This window comes from Carcharhinus amblyrhynchos, chromosome 5 (genome assembly GCF_965287045.1).
Source record: "Carcharhinus amblyrhynchos chromosome 5, sCarAmb.v2.hapA, whole genome shotgun sequence".
Lineage (NCBI taxonomy): Eukaryota > Metazoa > Chordata > Chondrichthyes > Carcharhiniformes > Carcharhinidae > Carcharhinus > Carcharhinus amblyrhynchos.
Window position 1 is genome coordinate 56,914,293 of NC_137328.1, and position 15,968 is coordinate 56,930,260.

Here is a 15,968-nt window from a genome sequence, read left to right on the forward strand (position 1 = left end):
TTCCAGACAGGAGGAATTACACTATCATTTACACTACCAGTATCCCTGGCTATCCTGGATAATTAAAGTTTCCGATTATAACTATTCTACAATTCTCACACCTCAGTATACTGAGCCATGTACAGTAATTGCACCTTTTTTGTGCTAGACAATTCTGTCCTCGACCCTTATGGAACAGCCTTTCTATCCAGCACTGCAATATTTTCCTTTATCAAACTCCCACCCCTCCCTTTTTTTTTGCTTTATCTTTCCTGAACACTTTTATATTCAGGATTATTTAATACCCAATTCTGTCCCTCTTTGAGTCACTGTTATAGCCGCAATATCATATTTCCACATGGCAGTCTGTGTATTTACATACACGCACAGTAACCTTGATTTGGTCTTTATTACTGTCTCTCTTACTCTGAAGTCAGTTAATAATATACTATTTGCTACTGTGATGCAATCTATCTCTCCCAGTATTCTGTGCTCCTTGGTATTCCTCTCAGATATTGGCTGGAATTCTCCAACCGTTCATGCTGGTAGGATTCTTTGGTCCTGCTGGCAGCGCACCCCTTGCTACAGACTTCCTAGCAGTGTGGGGTCAACACAATGGGAATTCCCATTGACGCCAGTGTGACCAGAGGACCTCGCTGGCACTGAATGACATGCATGCTCTGCTACCAAAAAAAACACTAAGGGGAGTACAGAGAATCTCCTGGTTTCCACACCCCTGCCAGTTATGGTAAACTCTCCTCAATAGCACAAATAAATTCTTTATCAATAGAATAAATAAATGAGGGCTGATACTAAATATTTTCAATACTTTATTAAGATTTACTTTATGTGCAAATTTCTGAGCTCTTCAACCTTTCTACTCCCCTCCTCACTTTTTGTTTTGAAACATTAAGAATAGGAGTAGGCCATTCAGCCCCTTGAGCCTGCTCCCACATTCAATTAGATCATGACTTATTTTATCTTAACTTTCTTTGGTCCCACATTCCTCAGTACTCTGACCTAACAAAATTCTACCAGTCTTCACCTTGAACTTTTAAACTGATCTAAGCTCAAAAGCTTTTTTGGATGGAGAGTTTCAGATTTCCACTACACTCTGTGTGAAGAATTGCCTCTTGACATCACCTCTGAACAAGCCAGCTCTAATTTTATGGTTATGCTCCCATCATAATTCATATCTCCATAACTAATTCCATTTCTGATGGCTTCACATTTTTGCACACTCCATCCTGCTGTTTTTCAGATTTAAAATTGAATGGCTATTGCTTTTAAATTACATTTTATATGACACACATATGATAAACATAATGGGGCAAGTGGTCCGGGAGAAATCAGTGGAGGCCATTTCATGGGCTTCTGGCATGACCACCGTGCATCTCTCACCCAAAGATTCGCAGTGTCATCAGCTTGGAAAGTAGTTCACTCCAACAGGGTTTACAGCTGCTTCCTACAAACGGAAAGCAGGGGGCCGACTCCACTGGAAGGTACAGATGTCACTGAGTCCCCCCAGGAGGTCAGGAGTGAGGAGGGGGGGTGTCGCTTGGGCATTGTCAGCCTACGATCCAGGCACAGCGCAAAGGGCAACTTGGCTGTGCCCACCAGGCATTGGGCAGTGCCAAGGGGGTGGGGCCAGAGGCTGACAGGGCCTTTTGGGGAGTGATCAGTGGGAGTGGGGTAACCCAGTGCTACTCTGCACTTGGGATTGCAGGCAGGAGGAGGGAGGATGACGATTAGACTGGCCATTTGGGTGAAGGTGGGAGTTGGCGTTTGGGTCTGTGGGGATTCAGGAGATTGGGGCTGTCCAAGGGGGTGGCTACCATAGGGCTAGACCAGAGAGGTCTGGGAGGCCAGCAATCATGGGGTCAGGAGGCTCTGCGGGGTCAGCGATGCAAGTTTATGGGGCTGGCCTGCTTTCAGAAGGTTGGCAATGCAGGGCTACTGTGCATGCGCCAATCTCTGTGCTGACAGATCAGCACATGCGCAGTGGCCTGCTCAGCGCTATGCTGCCAGTCTGTTAGGCTGGAAGAGGCCTCATCTCCGGATTTTCAGAGTGAAACTCGCTAGGGCACAGTGTTAAGAGTTTTATTCTGAAAATCATGCTAAAAGAAAATCAGTGGGAGTTACTCCCGTTTTCACGTGAATTGGGGACTCAGAATTCTTGTGGGAGAATCCTGGCCAAAATATCTATGAAATACTTTGGCTTAATGCTTCCTAATTGTTTAAGACATTTTATGAAGCAAGATTTTGAGTTTCCACCATTAATTCTGCATCATACAGGAAATCTACACCATTTAGAATGGCTGAGATGTGACATGAATTATCATTTCTCTTCCATTAATTCAATTTTTTTTCATGTTTTCAAAAGCCAATACAAAACAATTGTTGTACTACTTACAGACTGGGAAACCACATGAGCTTCATGCAGTCTCGAATGCAAGCATGTGGTGAGCTTTAAATGATAGAATATAAAATTGCAAATCCTTGAAATCTAAAACAAAACCAAATAATTGGAAATGTATGTCAGGTCAGTCAGCATTTGAAAGAGAAATCCAATTTAATATTTCAGGTGTAGCCTTTCATCATAGTCTATATAGAAACTGTTTTCCCTTTCAAATGTTAAATGACCTGCTGCGTATTCCACTATTCTCTTCTTCTTAAAGTTTACTTCTTAGTCTCAAGTATGCAATATTTTATATCTCTCTCGCAGAGTCAACATACCTTCTGCTGTGCAAAAAGCATACCACCACAATATACGTATGCAAAGGTAAAATTGGTAGAGGACCATAGGCACTCTTCCCTTTGAGAGGGAGAGCTGACTGGTGGTGATTTAACCTGAGAATCACCATAGCTCAGGTGTGAGTAAGGTTGAGAAGGTGTGCCTTCATGAACAACTATGCGTGTGTGCGCGTGCAAGTGTATTAGGAATGACCAATAAATATTGGCCTTGCCAGCAATGGCCACATCCCATGCACAAATATAAAAACGGAGATGATAACCTTTTAAATCATTATCCTGTACCTTTGTACTTGGATGTTTGTTGCTTCCTGTATAAATTTGAATCTATTTTTAGAGAATTGATGAACAACGCAAATGGTTGGATGAGGAGGTGGAGAAGGTTCTGCAGCAAAGACAAGCTCTAGCTGAGTTGGAAGAGGATTTACGGAAAAGAGAAGTTATTGTAGACAAGAAAGAGGCACTATTACAGGAAAAAAGCCAATTGGAAATCAAACGGTTACGTTCCAGTCAGGTAAGAACATACCTCTCAATTTATTTCACTTTAATTTGGATATCACAACATTAAACTGCTCTGCTGAGAAAAACATGCAAGATTTCCCAGGCAGTGGACTCAGCTAATATGAATGTTCTACAGAAAACTCCCATCCCAAGTACAATATTACAGGTAGATGGAGAATGGATAAAACTTCAAGAGAGCTGCTTGGAAGTGGACAAGAGTGGTAAAGAAACCAATAAACTCTGATTTTCTTTCCCTACCTCTTTCCCCAGTTAGCTTACGTTTATCAACACCCATAACTTAACTGAGATCAAAAGCACAGTTATGTGGAGGATTGAGTAATGTTATACCAGTACTAAGAAACAGCAATTTTTTGTCTAAACCTGTGTCACCATGCCACTTTGCTTAATTATTTCTTCATCTTAGTCACACCAGCACAAGTACAGATCGGTGCATAAATTCTGAAGATACAGTCTGTCATTCTCTTCTGTGTCACAAGCTATGCTGCAGACTACCCACAGAGCCAACATACAACAAAATCAGTTGATTTGGAGAGAACGTATAATTTTCTGCTCACATATCACTTTTAAGCCATGTTCAGTGTAGTATGACAGGATTTTTAAAGGCAAATTTGAGTAATAACCACCGCTGAACAACCAATCTGATCTCGGAATGTAATTTTATATTTGAGAACTGTTGTTAAATGTGTCCATCATGATTAATTGCATGATTTTTAAAAAGCATTTTTAACAATTAAAAAGTATAAATGTTTGTTCATGATTCTACCTTAACCTCATATATATGTTCCAATATTTCTTTCATTCTGTTATTTTGTTTAGAAGTGATTTCATTATAAGTTCTTTTCATTTCCTGCTTGGCTGTCTAAGAATTCTTTAATGTGATTGGCTGCTTGGACAGTTTGATGACACCACAGCAGCTCAATGCTGGGAATCTACATTAAACAACATTATGATCAATTGCACACCAAGAAAGCTAAATTTCTTGCCACAGAGATCACTAGGTCTTTCAGCGTAGCTTTCTTTGAGGTCTGTGTCAAGAACCTTGCATTGCCACTGACTGCAAAACCCAGGCCAAAATCATTGAAGATTAATTCATTAATCCATTAATGTTCCTTAATGGATAATGTTGATGGTTGTGATACACCTGCTGAACTTCTAATTAAACAACCAGTTTTGGATTAACTTTGAAATTATTATATTGAAAATCCACAGCTTTGAAATATAATTAAAGGGTAAAAACCACATAAAATTAATTTGCCATTTGCATTAATTGGAGTTCAAGCATCTCCTGGTTATAACACTATAAAAGTCAATACTGATTATTTCTTTTCAGGCCTTGAACAAAGATATTTTAAATCTATCCACTCGTTTAAACACAATAGAAAAGGAATTATCAGAGAAAAACACACAACTTCAGAACAGTACTACAGAAGAAAGAGAAACCATTTCAGAGGAGATACAAGTACTTCAACAGGAACGAGCTCAGTTGCTGAAAAGAAGGCATTGTCTGGATGAGAAATTAGAGCTTGGAAGTGTTCTGTCCCCTGAGGTATAATCATTATATTTGTATATTTTTTGTGATAAAACTTGTTTATTACATACATCTAAAATAATATATGTTTGGATATAGATTAAAGTTGGTTATGTAGCACAGAGCTTCAACTAATGTAGAAGAATACAGCTTTGTGTTTTTTAAAAATTTCACATGAATTGATCTCCCATCACATTACACTCAGGAAATTAACAATAAGCATAGTTTTCAGTTGAAGCAGTGTTAGAGAACAGGCAATAAAAAACAGGATGCAATCCTCATTTTAAAGTCACCCGTCTGTCTTTATTGTCATATTGCCATTATAACTTTCTACGTTAGCATGAATAATAGAAACTCTATGTAAACATGTCATGCTATAATTACGCCCTCCTGCCACTGCAATTTTACAACTGTATCTTTCAATTGTGGATATAAGATCTTTTAGTGGAAAAATTGATAGGAAATGTGTAGAACAGTAAAACTTTTAACATAGATAGAGGGTGGGATTTTCCAGCCCTTCCCACCAGCAGGATCTTCTGGTCCCTGGTCCTGCTGAAAGTGATGTCCCATGGCGGGTTCCCCAGCAGCAGTATGGGCGAGCCATGCAAAATGGCATGGACGTCGGTGGGATTGGATGTCCCAAGGTGAATTACCTCTGCCACTTGAAAACACACCGTGAGGGGGCTGGAAAATCCCATTCTTCCAGCTATTTTTGCACATACTGTAACATATTTCTGTCTGAAATTGTGAACCTGTAGTGAGAGAAATGGTCTTAGTACTGAAAAGAAGAGTAGTGGAGAGAGCAAAACAGCAAGTAACCTTAATCAGATCATACAAAAGTATTACTGGGCATAGTTATATTTTTATCTTTGCAATTGAGTTGATAACAATATAGTTCTTGCACTGGCATGTATGCACCTTTTCACTAAATATAGATTATTCTGATCACCTGTCGATTATTTTCAATAGCTTGCTGTTTAAAAAGAAGTCTCAATAATTTTAATCCTCTTTTTCAAACATAAATCAAAGGCATGGGGAACTTTTACTTTATTGGTAGTTGCAGTACTGCCAAATGAAAGCCCCACATCAAAGAAGAATACACCCATAACAAATAACGTATACTGGAAGATTAACATCAAGGCTGTAGCCTCAGAGTTTACTAATGAATCTTAAATATACAGCCCACTCATCATGTAGGGTTGCCAACCCTCCAGGATTGTCCTTGAGTCACCAGGAATTGAAGATCACACTGCTGTGTGTAACCCTGAAGAAAAATCACTGGGACATCAAAAAATATTGGGGGCAATTCTCTGCAGCGCTTTTGTAGCATAGCAGGTCAGGAGACTTGAGCAGAAACCATTTTGCGTGGTCCACGGTACGGCAGTTAGATTTTTGACACATAATCTATTCAAATTTTAATTTAAATGTCATTAGCAGGCCTGGGATTGAAGTCTCTGCCCTCCCCCCGCAAGCGAATTTCACTCCAGCAGTTTAATATAGCTCCCCTCTTACTGGGAGATGGTGGCCTGACCCAGCTAGAGTGAAAGGAGTGGCGGGGGGGGGAGCGATCGAGGTCCCCAAAGAGTTGGGGAGGGGTTGCTGCCTAGGCACTGCCATGTAGGCAGTGCCAGTCTGGGCTCCTTGGCACTGCCCAAAGGGCAAAGTGCCAATGCCCAGGGGCATCTTGGCACTACACACTGGGAATCGAGTAGTGCCAAGGAGATGGGGCCTAATGGGGGCGGGCCTCGGGGGGCTATTGGTGAAGGGTCCCGCTGCTCAGCCATATGAGCGGGCTACATATAGGGGGATATAGTAGGCCTTACTTAACATTGTAGGCCTGGGAATACGTTTTGCCTCAGGGATGTTAGTCTTTGCCTGTTTAATAATGAATTTTTTTGTCTCGACAGGCATTTAAGTCCAGCGAGGGGCATGCATGCGGCAGGTTGTAGTGGGCTGCTCTTGGACGTTGCTTCGGGAGTTGCCTATTGCTTCATGTCGTTGGTGTGCTTAGACTGGACCATCTCGAGGGCAACATGACAGCTCAGGGACTGTCTCTGTTGCTGTGCGGACGCATGGGTTTGGGCCTGTGTCTGTGGGAGTTTGCGCGTTCTCCCCGTGGTTGCGTGGGTTTCCTCCGGGTGCTCCGGTTTCCTCCCACATCCCCCGAGGATGTGCTTTTGGGCTGATTGATTGGGTACTAAATTGTCCCTAAATTGGACCTCCCTGATCCTCGCACGTTAGGTGTAGACTAAAATCATGAATAGGTCACTGAGACAGGGGGACGGCGGCGCGGGCTCGTTGGGCCGAAGGGCCTGTTTCCCGTGCTGTGTTGTTCTTTGTTCTTTGTACTCTGCATTTGGGCTGAGTGACAGAGGGAGGGAGGCCAGCAATCGGGGCTGGCCATCAGGTTGGGGAGGGTGCCCGGTGGTCAGTCTGCTCAAGCGGGATTGGGACTGTGGAGGGGTGGGGGGCATCCGGAGATCGGGGGTTCGGGGAGCATCGAGGCAGGCTGGTGGGGATGGGGCGGGTGAAAGCTGGCCTGGGCATGTTCAGAGGGCCACCAATCAGGGGAGGGTCACATAGCCAGCATTCTGGGGTCATAGGGCTGACCAGCGATCAGGATGCTAGCAGGGCAGGGTTACCGTGCATGCGCCGATCTTGGCACTGACACACCAGTGCATGCGCAATGGCCTGCTCAGAGCTATGCTGTCAGCCTCTTCAGCGGGAATAGATCCAGCCCCCTGATTTTTCAGCGTGAATTTTGCTCATGCACTCTACAGTGCTCAGAGTGTGGGAAATTCACTTTAAAGCTCCCGCTGGGAAAACCAGCAGAGTTTACTCCAGTTTTTACACAAATTTGACACAAATTTTTTTGGGGGAGAATTGTCCCCTTTTTTTGTAATTCTCTTTGGTCATTTCTCCTTACCAGGCTAAGAAAAGGTGGTTTAGTTGACAGTTGAACATCATGTAATTGGATAATAAATCTTTTTGCTTCCAGTTGGCATAGGAAGGAAGTGTGTTTTGAGGATAGATGTGTAGGACAACGAGGGCTGGCACATGGGGTAAATCAAGTGATGGAACCTTCAGGATTATATTTAACTGCAGTTGGCAACCCTATCATCATGTCCTGTTAATTAGGCATGTTTCTGAAACTAACATGATCATTTTGAAACTATTTGTTGCACTTTTTCTATATAGTAATATAACAATGTAAATAAAAAGTAGAGGAAATCGACAGTGACCAAATTACTGTAATTTGAATGCATCATTTTGAATATAGTCAGCATTTTTACCTTACAAAAGTGAACTCTTCATCAAGCTACATTTTTGAAGCATCTACCTTTTGAAGTATGAACCTTTTGAACTTTCTAAGCTTAATATGAAAGGCATTTGGTGTAATGAGAAAGATATTCTATAGTAGAATGAAGAAAATGAAGCTCCCGTGAATTAGAGCCCTGCACTTTACATGTGTACAAAATTACTTTGTTGTTGTATTCTGTGCAAGACACAGTGAATGGTATAGGTCAGGTATGTCTGTCTGGCTTTGCATCACCTTCAGTGACATAAAATTGTAAAATTTGTAGATGAATTGAAATTAAATCATTTTAGCACATAAAAGATTAAATTGATTAATCAAAAATAAGTTAGCTAAATTATAGAACCCTACAACGTAGTAAACCACTTTGCTCACTGTGCCTGCTCTTAGAAAGAGCCATCCAATTATTTCCACTGCTCTGCCCTTTCCTCAAAGCATTCCAATTTCTCTTCAAGTGTATAACCAATTCCCTCCTGAAAGTTACTATCCATTTTAATGATCAAGGTATCCAGTAGGGATGAAGCACATTCAACATGTAATCCCATCTGTTTTATTTCTCAGGAGGAACGAATACTTTTTCAATTGGAGGAAGGTATTGAAGCTCTGGATGCTGCCATAGAGTATAAAAATGAAACCATTCATTGTCGCCAACATTCATTGAGGGGCTCAGATGGTAGTCTTGCCCAAAATGACGCAAATGTAATGTTTAAGCTAGGAGCTTTATCAGCCGCTGAGACGAGAGTCCTTCTCTGCAGATATTTTAATAAGGTAAAGCTCTACTTTCCATACATAAGTTCCAAAAACCTATGTATATAATGCAATTTGTTAATTCATAAACAGCATTTTAATTGTGATAATTTGTATTCCATTATGAAAATGTACATTAAAATGGGTTATGAAAAGTAGTTTGAAGCCAATGCATTATTTTGTATTTTAATTCATCCTGACAAGAATCTTTAATTTAACAAGATTATATCTTTATCAAAATAAAAATAATTTTTCTGAATTTTGGTAGCTTTTCAAATGAGTAGTTATAATACACGTGTAGTACATCCCTCACTTCTGTAATGTCAGTTATAATAACAAATCAGAGATGAGATTTACTGGCCAGCATTAAAGCTGCACACATTGACACTGCCTGCAAAGGTTTCTGCAACCTGATCCTGATTTTTTCCAGTCATGACTTCCGAGGACAGGGCATGCCCCCTTTTCATGATATTAGCTGTTGTATTCAGATACGTTTTATTTCTCTATACAACAATAATTACTGCGCCTTGACTTTTAGCCCCTGCTAGGACCGAGATCCAAGGCAGACAGGGGCTAAAAATAACCCTGCCAGCCAGTGTGCTAGGTTCCATCCTGCCTCAGGGCCTTTTTTATGAAGGCAGGCTGGGGAAGCAGCGGGGTACCCATCTGCTTGTGACCAGTAGCCAACATGACTCATTAAGGGTCACTTAAGGCCAATTAGTGGAGGCTGACCGTGGCTTTCCACTCTCCCTCCAGCTTCCTGCAGAAAGCAGGGAGCAGTTTAGCTGCTGAAGGTGGCCTCCTGGCAGCAGACCAGCAAACAAACACTCCAGCTAGACTTAAAGGCACATTAGGCCTGAGTGTTGTGGCAACCACAGACTGCTCAGCAGAGGGGGGCCCACTACCACCTCTCTCTCCTTCCCTTGGCCTGTCTGCAGATCCTTTTTTTTAATTAAAAACATTAGAGAGAGTGAGCCTCTGTTTTTGAAATATCCGCTCCCTTACTAATCTGTCATCACAGTCTGTTGCTCTATTCAAGCTGGAAGGCCTACGTGCCATCTTTACTTGGACATGAGCTAACCCATTAATTGACTCCACTGGGTCAAATCACAATGTGTGACTGCTTCCGACCCAGTCGATTTCTGACTGACGTTTCAGTTTGCCAGAGTTTCAGAAACCCACTTGAAAAATCCTGCTCTGCATTTCATTTAATATGCAGAGCCTTAAGAGATTACTGAAACATGTGATATAACACTATAATGCAAATTTTTCCACTTTTTAGTTTAGTTTATTTATTAGTGTCACAATTAGGCTTATGTTAACACAGCAATGAAGTTACTGTGAAAATCCACTAGTCACTACACCCTGGCATCTTTTCAAGTACACTGAGGGAGAATTTAGCATGGCCAGTGCACCTAACCAGCATGTCTTTTGAATTGTGGGAGGAAACCGGAGCACCCGGAGGAAACCCATGCAGATATAGGGAGAACGTCCGGACTCCACACAGATAGTGAGCCAAGGCGGGAATCGAACCCAGGTCCCTGGCACTGTGAGGCAGCACTGCTAACCACTGTGCCACCATGCCACCCTTGCACCATGTTACAGTGCAAGAAAAAAAAACAGAAAAATGCCACAAAAATAAGTTCTCAAAAGTACAAAACTTAATATTTTTCCTCTGGCAAAACAGAAAATGCCTGCTAAAAGAAATTGAAGTCCTGAGACCTTTGGTAGATTGTATTTGTTCTTTGGTGACATTGATCTCCAAGACAAGATATGAACCACTGTCAGTATCCATTAAGCTTTTAACATGGATGGTCCTGCTAATGTTTGTTTATATTTTAATTTGGTAGGTAATCAGCCTTCGTGAGACTGAACGAAACTTGCAGGTTCAATGTGCAGAAATGTCTGTGAAGGTAACTGAGCAGGAGAGTGTGGTCCATGAATTAGAATCTGCAGTGGAGCGTTTATCAATGGAGATAGATAGACGACTGACAATGCAACAGAAGGAACATGAACAGAAAATGCAGTTGGTGTTACAATACTTTAAAGGTATTTTGGTCTATGCTGTTCAAATGTTGTCACGGTACTTGCACCGTATATACAGGTATGTAAGTAGGCAACGTGTAATTATGCTGATAGTTCACACATTTCCAGGCATGGTGATACAAGTTTCATCATTATAGTCAATTTCCTGTAGTGTTGCACACCACAGGCTGAATTTAAAGAAGTTTGGAGGAGTGGGCTGAGAGTGAGTCGGACACCAGCAGATTGGAAGGGAGGGAAGGCAGGTGAGGTGGTGTTCCCATCGCCTTCCTACCACCATAGCATTTTGCCAATACCAGGGAAGATGGGAGAATGGCCTTCCTGCCCAGAGGCTAAATGTGATACTCAAGTGCTAATTAAGGGCTTTTTCCCAATGTCAGTGTAGGGTAGGCACTCTCACATGTGGAGATATCGCCTGGTAAAAGCTGGGGGTCACTCTTTGAGCTAACACCTATGGCCCATGACAAGACCACCAAGAGGTAATGTCCGCCCCTGCAGCCACATCACCTGCCCTCACCAACTACTACTAATCCCCCTCCCCTCTGATGGTGCCTGACCAACCTGCCCAGTGATCACAACCCTGCTTATAGAACATAGAACACTACAGCACAAACAGGCCCTTCAGCCCACAAGTTGCACCAATCACATCTATGCCTACCAAGCCATAGAACTATCTGTAACTCCCAATCCCATTAGATCCCATATACTCATCCAGAAGTCTTTTAAAAGACCCCACTGAGTTCGCCTCAACCACCACCGATAGCAGCCGATTCCACTCACTCGCCACCCTCTGAGTAAAAAACTTACCCCTAACATCTCCTCTGTACTTGCTTCCCAGCACCTTAAACCTGTGTCCTCTCATAGCAACCATTTCAGCCCTGGGAAATAGCCTCCGAGAATCCACCCTACCTATTCCTCTCAACATTTTATAAACCTTTATCAGGTCACCTCTCAACCTTCGTCTCTCCAGGGAGAAGAGACCTAGCTCCCTCAACCTATCTTCATAAGGCATGCCTCTCAATCCAGGCAACATCCTTGTAAATCTCCTCTGCACCCTCTCAATAGCTTCCATTATCTTGTTCTGAGGTGGCAACAAAGATGCATGCAGAACCAACAATGGCCAACACCCTCTTTGATGCTCCTGGGATTGTTGGCCATCCTACTGACTGACAGCTCTTGGAGGTGGGGTCTCATTCCTTAAAGGAATGGAAGCCCAAGGGCAGTTCATTAGCTGCCTGATTGCCACAGAATTCACACAGGGTCTACAAATATGATCAGGGCAGGACTGCCACCAGCTTCCCAACCTGTTGCCAGGGCCACCATAAAAGCCAGCCCAGTTATCTCAATGTGGTCTCTCTCTTTTCTGTCTCTGCCATGTTTATGTAGATACTTCTTGAACTGTCTTTTTTTTCTTTTCACTGTTTTGTCCACTTAATACTGTTTTGTTGTCCTCTTCTGTGTCTGTCTTGGTCTTTTTTCTCCTTTGCTTTGTTTCAGATGGGAAGTTGTTTGGCAGGTGATGGAGCCTCCAATGGCAGCAGGTTGAATTTAGGGTGGGGGCTATGCAGGTAAATGTGGTTCTCTTCCCACTCCTTCCACTCCTCTGATTATTTGTGTTTCCCCTACTCTTCCACTTTCTACAAACTTCTTTCCTCTCATCAAAATTCTCTCTTCCCCAATAAGCTACATGCTTGACCCTTGTATACCTTCTGTATTTAGAGCTGACACCTTCCTAAAACTTCAGTCCCTCAATTCCACATGTTGTCCTCATCCAAGTGAAAGTAGGAAGATGTCAGAGACCCCGTCATCCTGTTTTTCTGCTCTCTTGTCCCCCCAGTTACCATTTAACTTCACATGTTAGTTACAGAGTGGTTTTGTTTGCATTCCAAATTATTTTGCCAAAGAATAATATGAGAATGCTTTCTCTACATCTTAGTATTTTTATCTAGCTCCCACCTCTATCCTCTTCCCCCTTCTCTCTTGTATCCTCCCCAATCCCCATCTCGTAAGTGTTAGAAATGAGAATTTCCATTTTACAGCTGTATGCCATTAGCATTGTCCATTTATATCAATACTTCAAAATTCAGCTGTGAGAAACTAGCGTAACTGATGATTTTCTCCCTGCTTTCTTTTTAATTGTTCGCTGGATGTTGCCAATTATTGCCAATCACAGGTTGCTCTGAAAGGGTGGTGATGGCCTTTTTTATGAACTACTCCTGTCCATATGATAAAGTTGCTACCACAGTGCAGTTGAGTAGCATGTTCCAGGAATTTCATTAAGTGACTGTGAAGGATCAGCATTATATGGTCAAGTAAGGATTGTGTGTGACTTTCAGTAGAAATGATGAAGTTGTCTATTTCTTCCCAGTCTGCAGACTTGTACTCCATTTCAACAAAAACATCAAGGAAATTTTTGCCTTAGCTTCCTTGACACAGTGACAAAAGAAAATTTTTTTCAACTGAAGGTAGCTGAAAAAAATTTTCAAATCCATGTAAGCCCATCTCTCTCAAGTCACAAAGTGTTAGTTCAGAAATAGCCCAGTTTTTTATAACCCCTATCTCAGACGCCATAGCCCACAAGGGATTATAGGCATCTCTCTTTGTTAGAGAAAGACAAGGAGGGGCACCACTCCACTCCAAGCAAGGGGCAAAGCACAGAGGCAACCCTCCATGAACTACCACAACTGGAAAAGTGATTGAACTTACACAATCAGCATCATTTTGCACCACACTCTAGCCATTTAAATTTGTACCATTAAAACTAGTAAAGTACTATGAACTCAAGGCCAGCTGAAACCTGGTTGAGACAATGGCCAGAATTTTACTGCACCGTCTGCCATGGGAATCGGAGTGGGTGAGGGGCAGACAATGGGAAAGTCCTTTGACCTGGGGTGAGATTTTACCGTTTCGGGATGAGCAGGGCCGTAAAATCCTGCCCAATATGTTAAAAATGCAGAAAGATCAAGCAATACACAACTAGGAGGCCTCAAACCTTTCCCTGCGGGGGTTAGCTGATCTAATCTAAGCAGTCAGTAGAAATTCTACAATTGATTTCAACAGATTGGGAAGGGAAAAGTTGGACTCAGTTCTTGATTCTTATTACTATCTAATAACTCCCACTGCAAATGTGGATGTTGTAGGGACAAGAAAGGCATCATTTGCTGCCTATGTCACCTCATCCTCTCCAACCAAATGTTAAAAAGCCTTAAGCTGGTCTTTCTGTTGTACTTGTGATGGGTGATCAAAAGATGCGTCAGAAGAGGAATTTGAGAATGGACTTTGTGGGGGAATGGAAAGAAAATCAAAACCAGTAAATGGTGGAAGCCGGAATGGAATTTATTTTATTTATCAGGCCCTACCCAAGTGTCCTTCACTTTTGGAGTGATATGTGTCATTTCAACAGCCCAGTCAGCAGTTTATGGTGAGCCTTGCAGATGTTCTCTTTTGCTGTCTTTCATAGGCCTCATTTGAAAAGTTCTCAGCCTTATAATTTGGTATGGTTTCTGAGCCTTTCTGCTCATGTAGACTTGGGGCCAGCTTCACCACTCTTCTACAGATGGAGCAGCAAAATGGAATCTCCAGCCTTAAGATGGGAACAATCTTATATATTTTCCAGGTTTTACTTTGGTTCTCCAGGTGTATTATGAAACGGATGTTATAATTTTGGATTTTTAATCCCACTGTTTCTTTCTATTTCAGTGTCTTACAATAATATCACTGACAAGCCCCTTGTTTCCTATGAACTAGACTCTGCCTCTACTTGCCAATGTCCAGGGACTTCTCCCACAAAGGAATCATTTGATAGCAATTAAGAGTGAGAACCCGAGCTGGTATATCACCATCCAGCATGTTTCTCATTAGTTGCACACACCAAAATTATCGTCAAAATGTATTGAATTTGGCTAATATCTCACACATTCTGATATCACTTGTAAGTCTGCACCATCTGCTCCACCTGAGCTCATCCTATTAATGAAATTGACTTTCTGCTCCCTCGACTCTATTTTCACCAAACTGCTGACCACTCCCTGGCTTTGATGTTAACTAATGTTAATTGTTCGCACTCAAGTTCTGTCATGCTCCCCTTCCATTCTGTCATCATTAACTCTCTTCTCAAGCCACACACTCTCAACCAATCTGTTCTGGCAAACTGTTGACTCATCACCAACCTACCGTTCCTGTCCGAAGTCCTTGAACATACTGGCACATCCCAAATCAGTACTCCTCTTCACACAACTTGATGTTTGAATCACTCCAATCAAGTTTCCAGCCCTGTCAAAGCACTGAAACAGCCCCTATCAAAATCACATATGACTGCGACCATGATAAACTATCCCTTATCCTTATCAACTTATCTGCAGCTTTGCAGACACCATCTATTCTAATGCCTCTGATCCCTGATCCATCTTCCAGGTGGGTTAGACTGCTCTTTTCTAGTTCCTTTCTTCCCTGTCAAGTTGTGGCCAGAGAATCACCTACAGTGGCATCTCTTCCAACTCCTACACCATTACCCGAGTCCCCCAAGGATCTATCCTCAGCCCCTCATATTTCTTTCTTACTTGCTGCTCCTGAGCAATATCATCTAAGAATGCAACATCAAGTTCCAAATATAAACTGACAATACTTCTTTCACCACCACCTTTGCAAACTTCTACACAGATTTTTGATGTGTTTTACTTTTTTTCTCTCAATTAGTGCTGATTGGACAGAATTTTCCTTTCCTTTAATACTGGAAAAAACAATTGTCTTCAGGCCCTGTGCAAACTCTTTCCTAGCCACCAACTTCACCCTTGTCCCTGACAATTGTTTGAGGGTAAAACAGACCAGATGCATCTTTACATTAAATTTGACCCCAAGATGAGTTTCTGACCACATTCTTGCTCTATTGATAGGACCACTGACTCTTACATAGGTAATGTTACCCACTCACTCCCTGCCTCATCTGAAACCCTCGTCTATGCCTTCATATTGCCCAGACTCATCTGCTCCATTACTTTTCTGGCTGGTCGTCCATCCTGCACCTGGCACAAACTTCAGCTCATCCAAGAGTTTGCCCATATCCTAACTCGCATCCAAATCATA

General features: G+C 42.2%; 1 protein-coding gene across 2 annotated transcripts in view; it reads left to right on the forward strand.

The window, feature by feature from the left end:
* The window catches only part of LOC145343053 (kinesin-like protein KIF27), a 66,167-nt gene that overhangs the window by 43,495 nt on the left and 6,704 nt on the right, over positions 1-15,968 (forward strand). For both annotated transcript variants that reach the window (XM_080188846.1, XM_080188845.1), the window contains exons 13-16: positions 3,068-3,244; positions 4,583-4,798; positions 8,658-8,864; positions 10,694-10,892. In XM_080188846.1, coding sequence (XP_080044972.1) covers positions 3,068-3,244; positions 4,583-4,798; positions 8,658-8,864; positions 10,694-10,892 — 799 coding nt within the window. The remainder of the gene's footprint in view (positions 1-3,067; positions 3,245-4,582; positions 4,799-8,657; positions 8,865-10,693; positions 10,893-15,968) is intronic.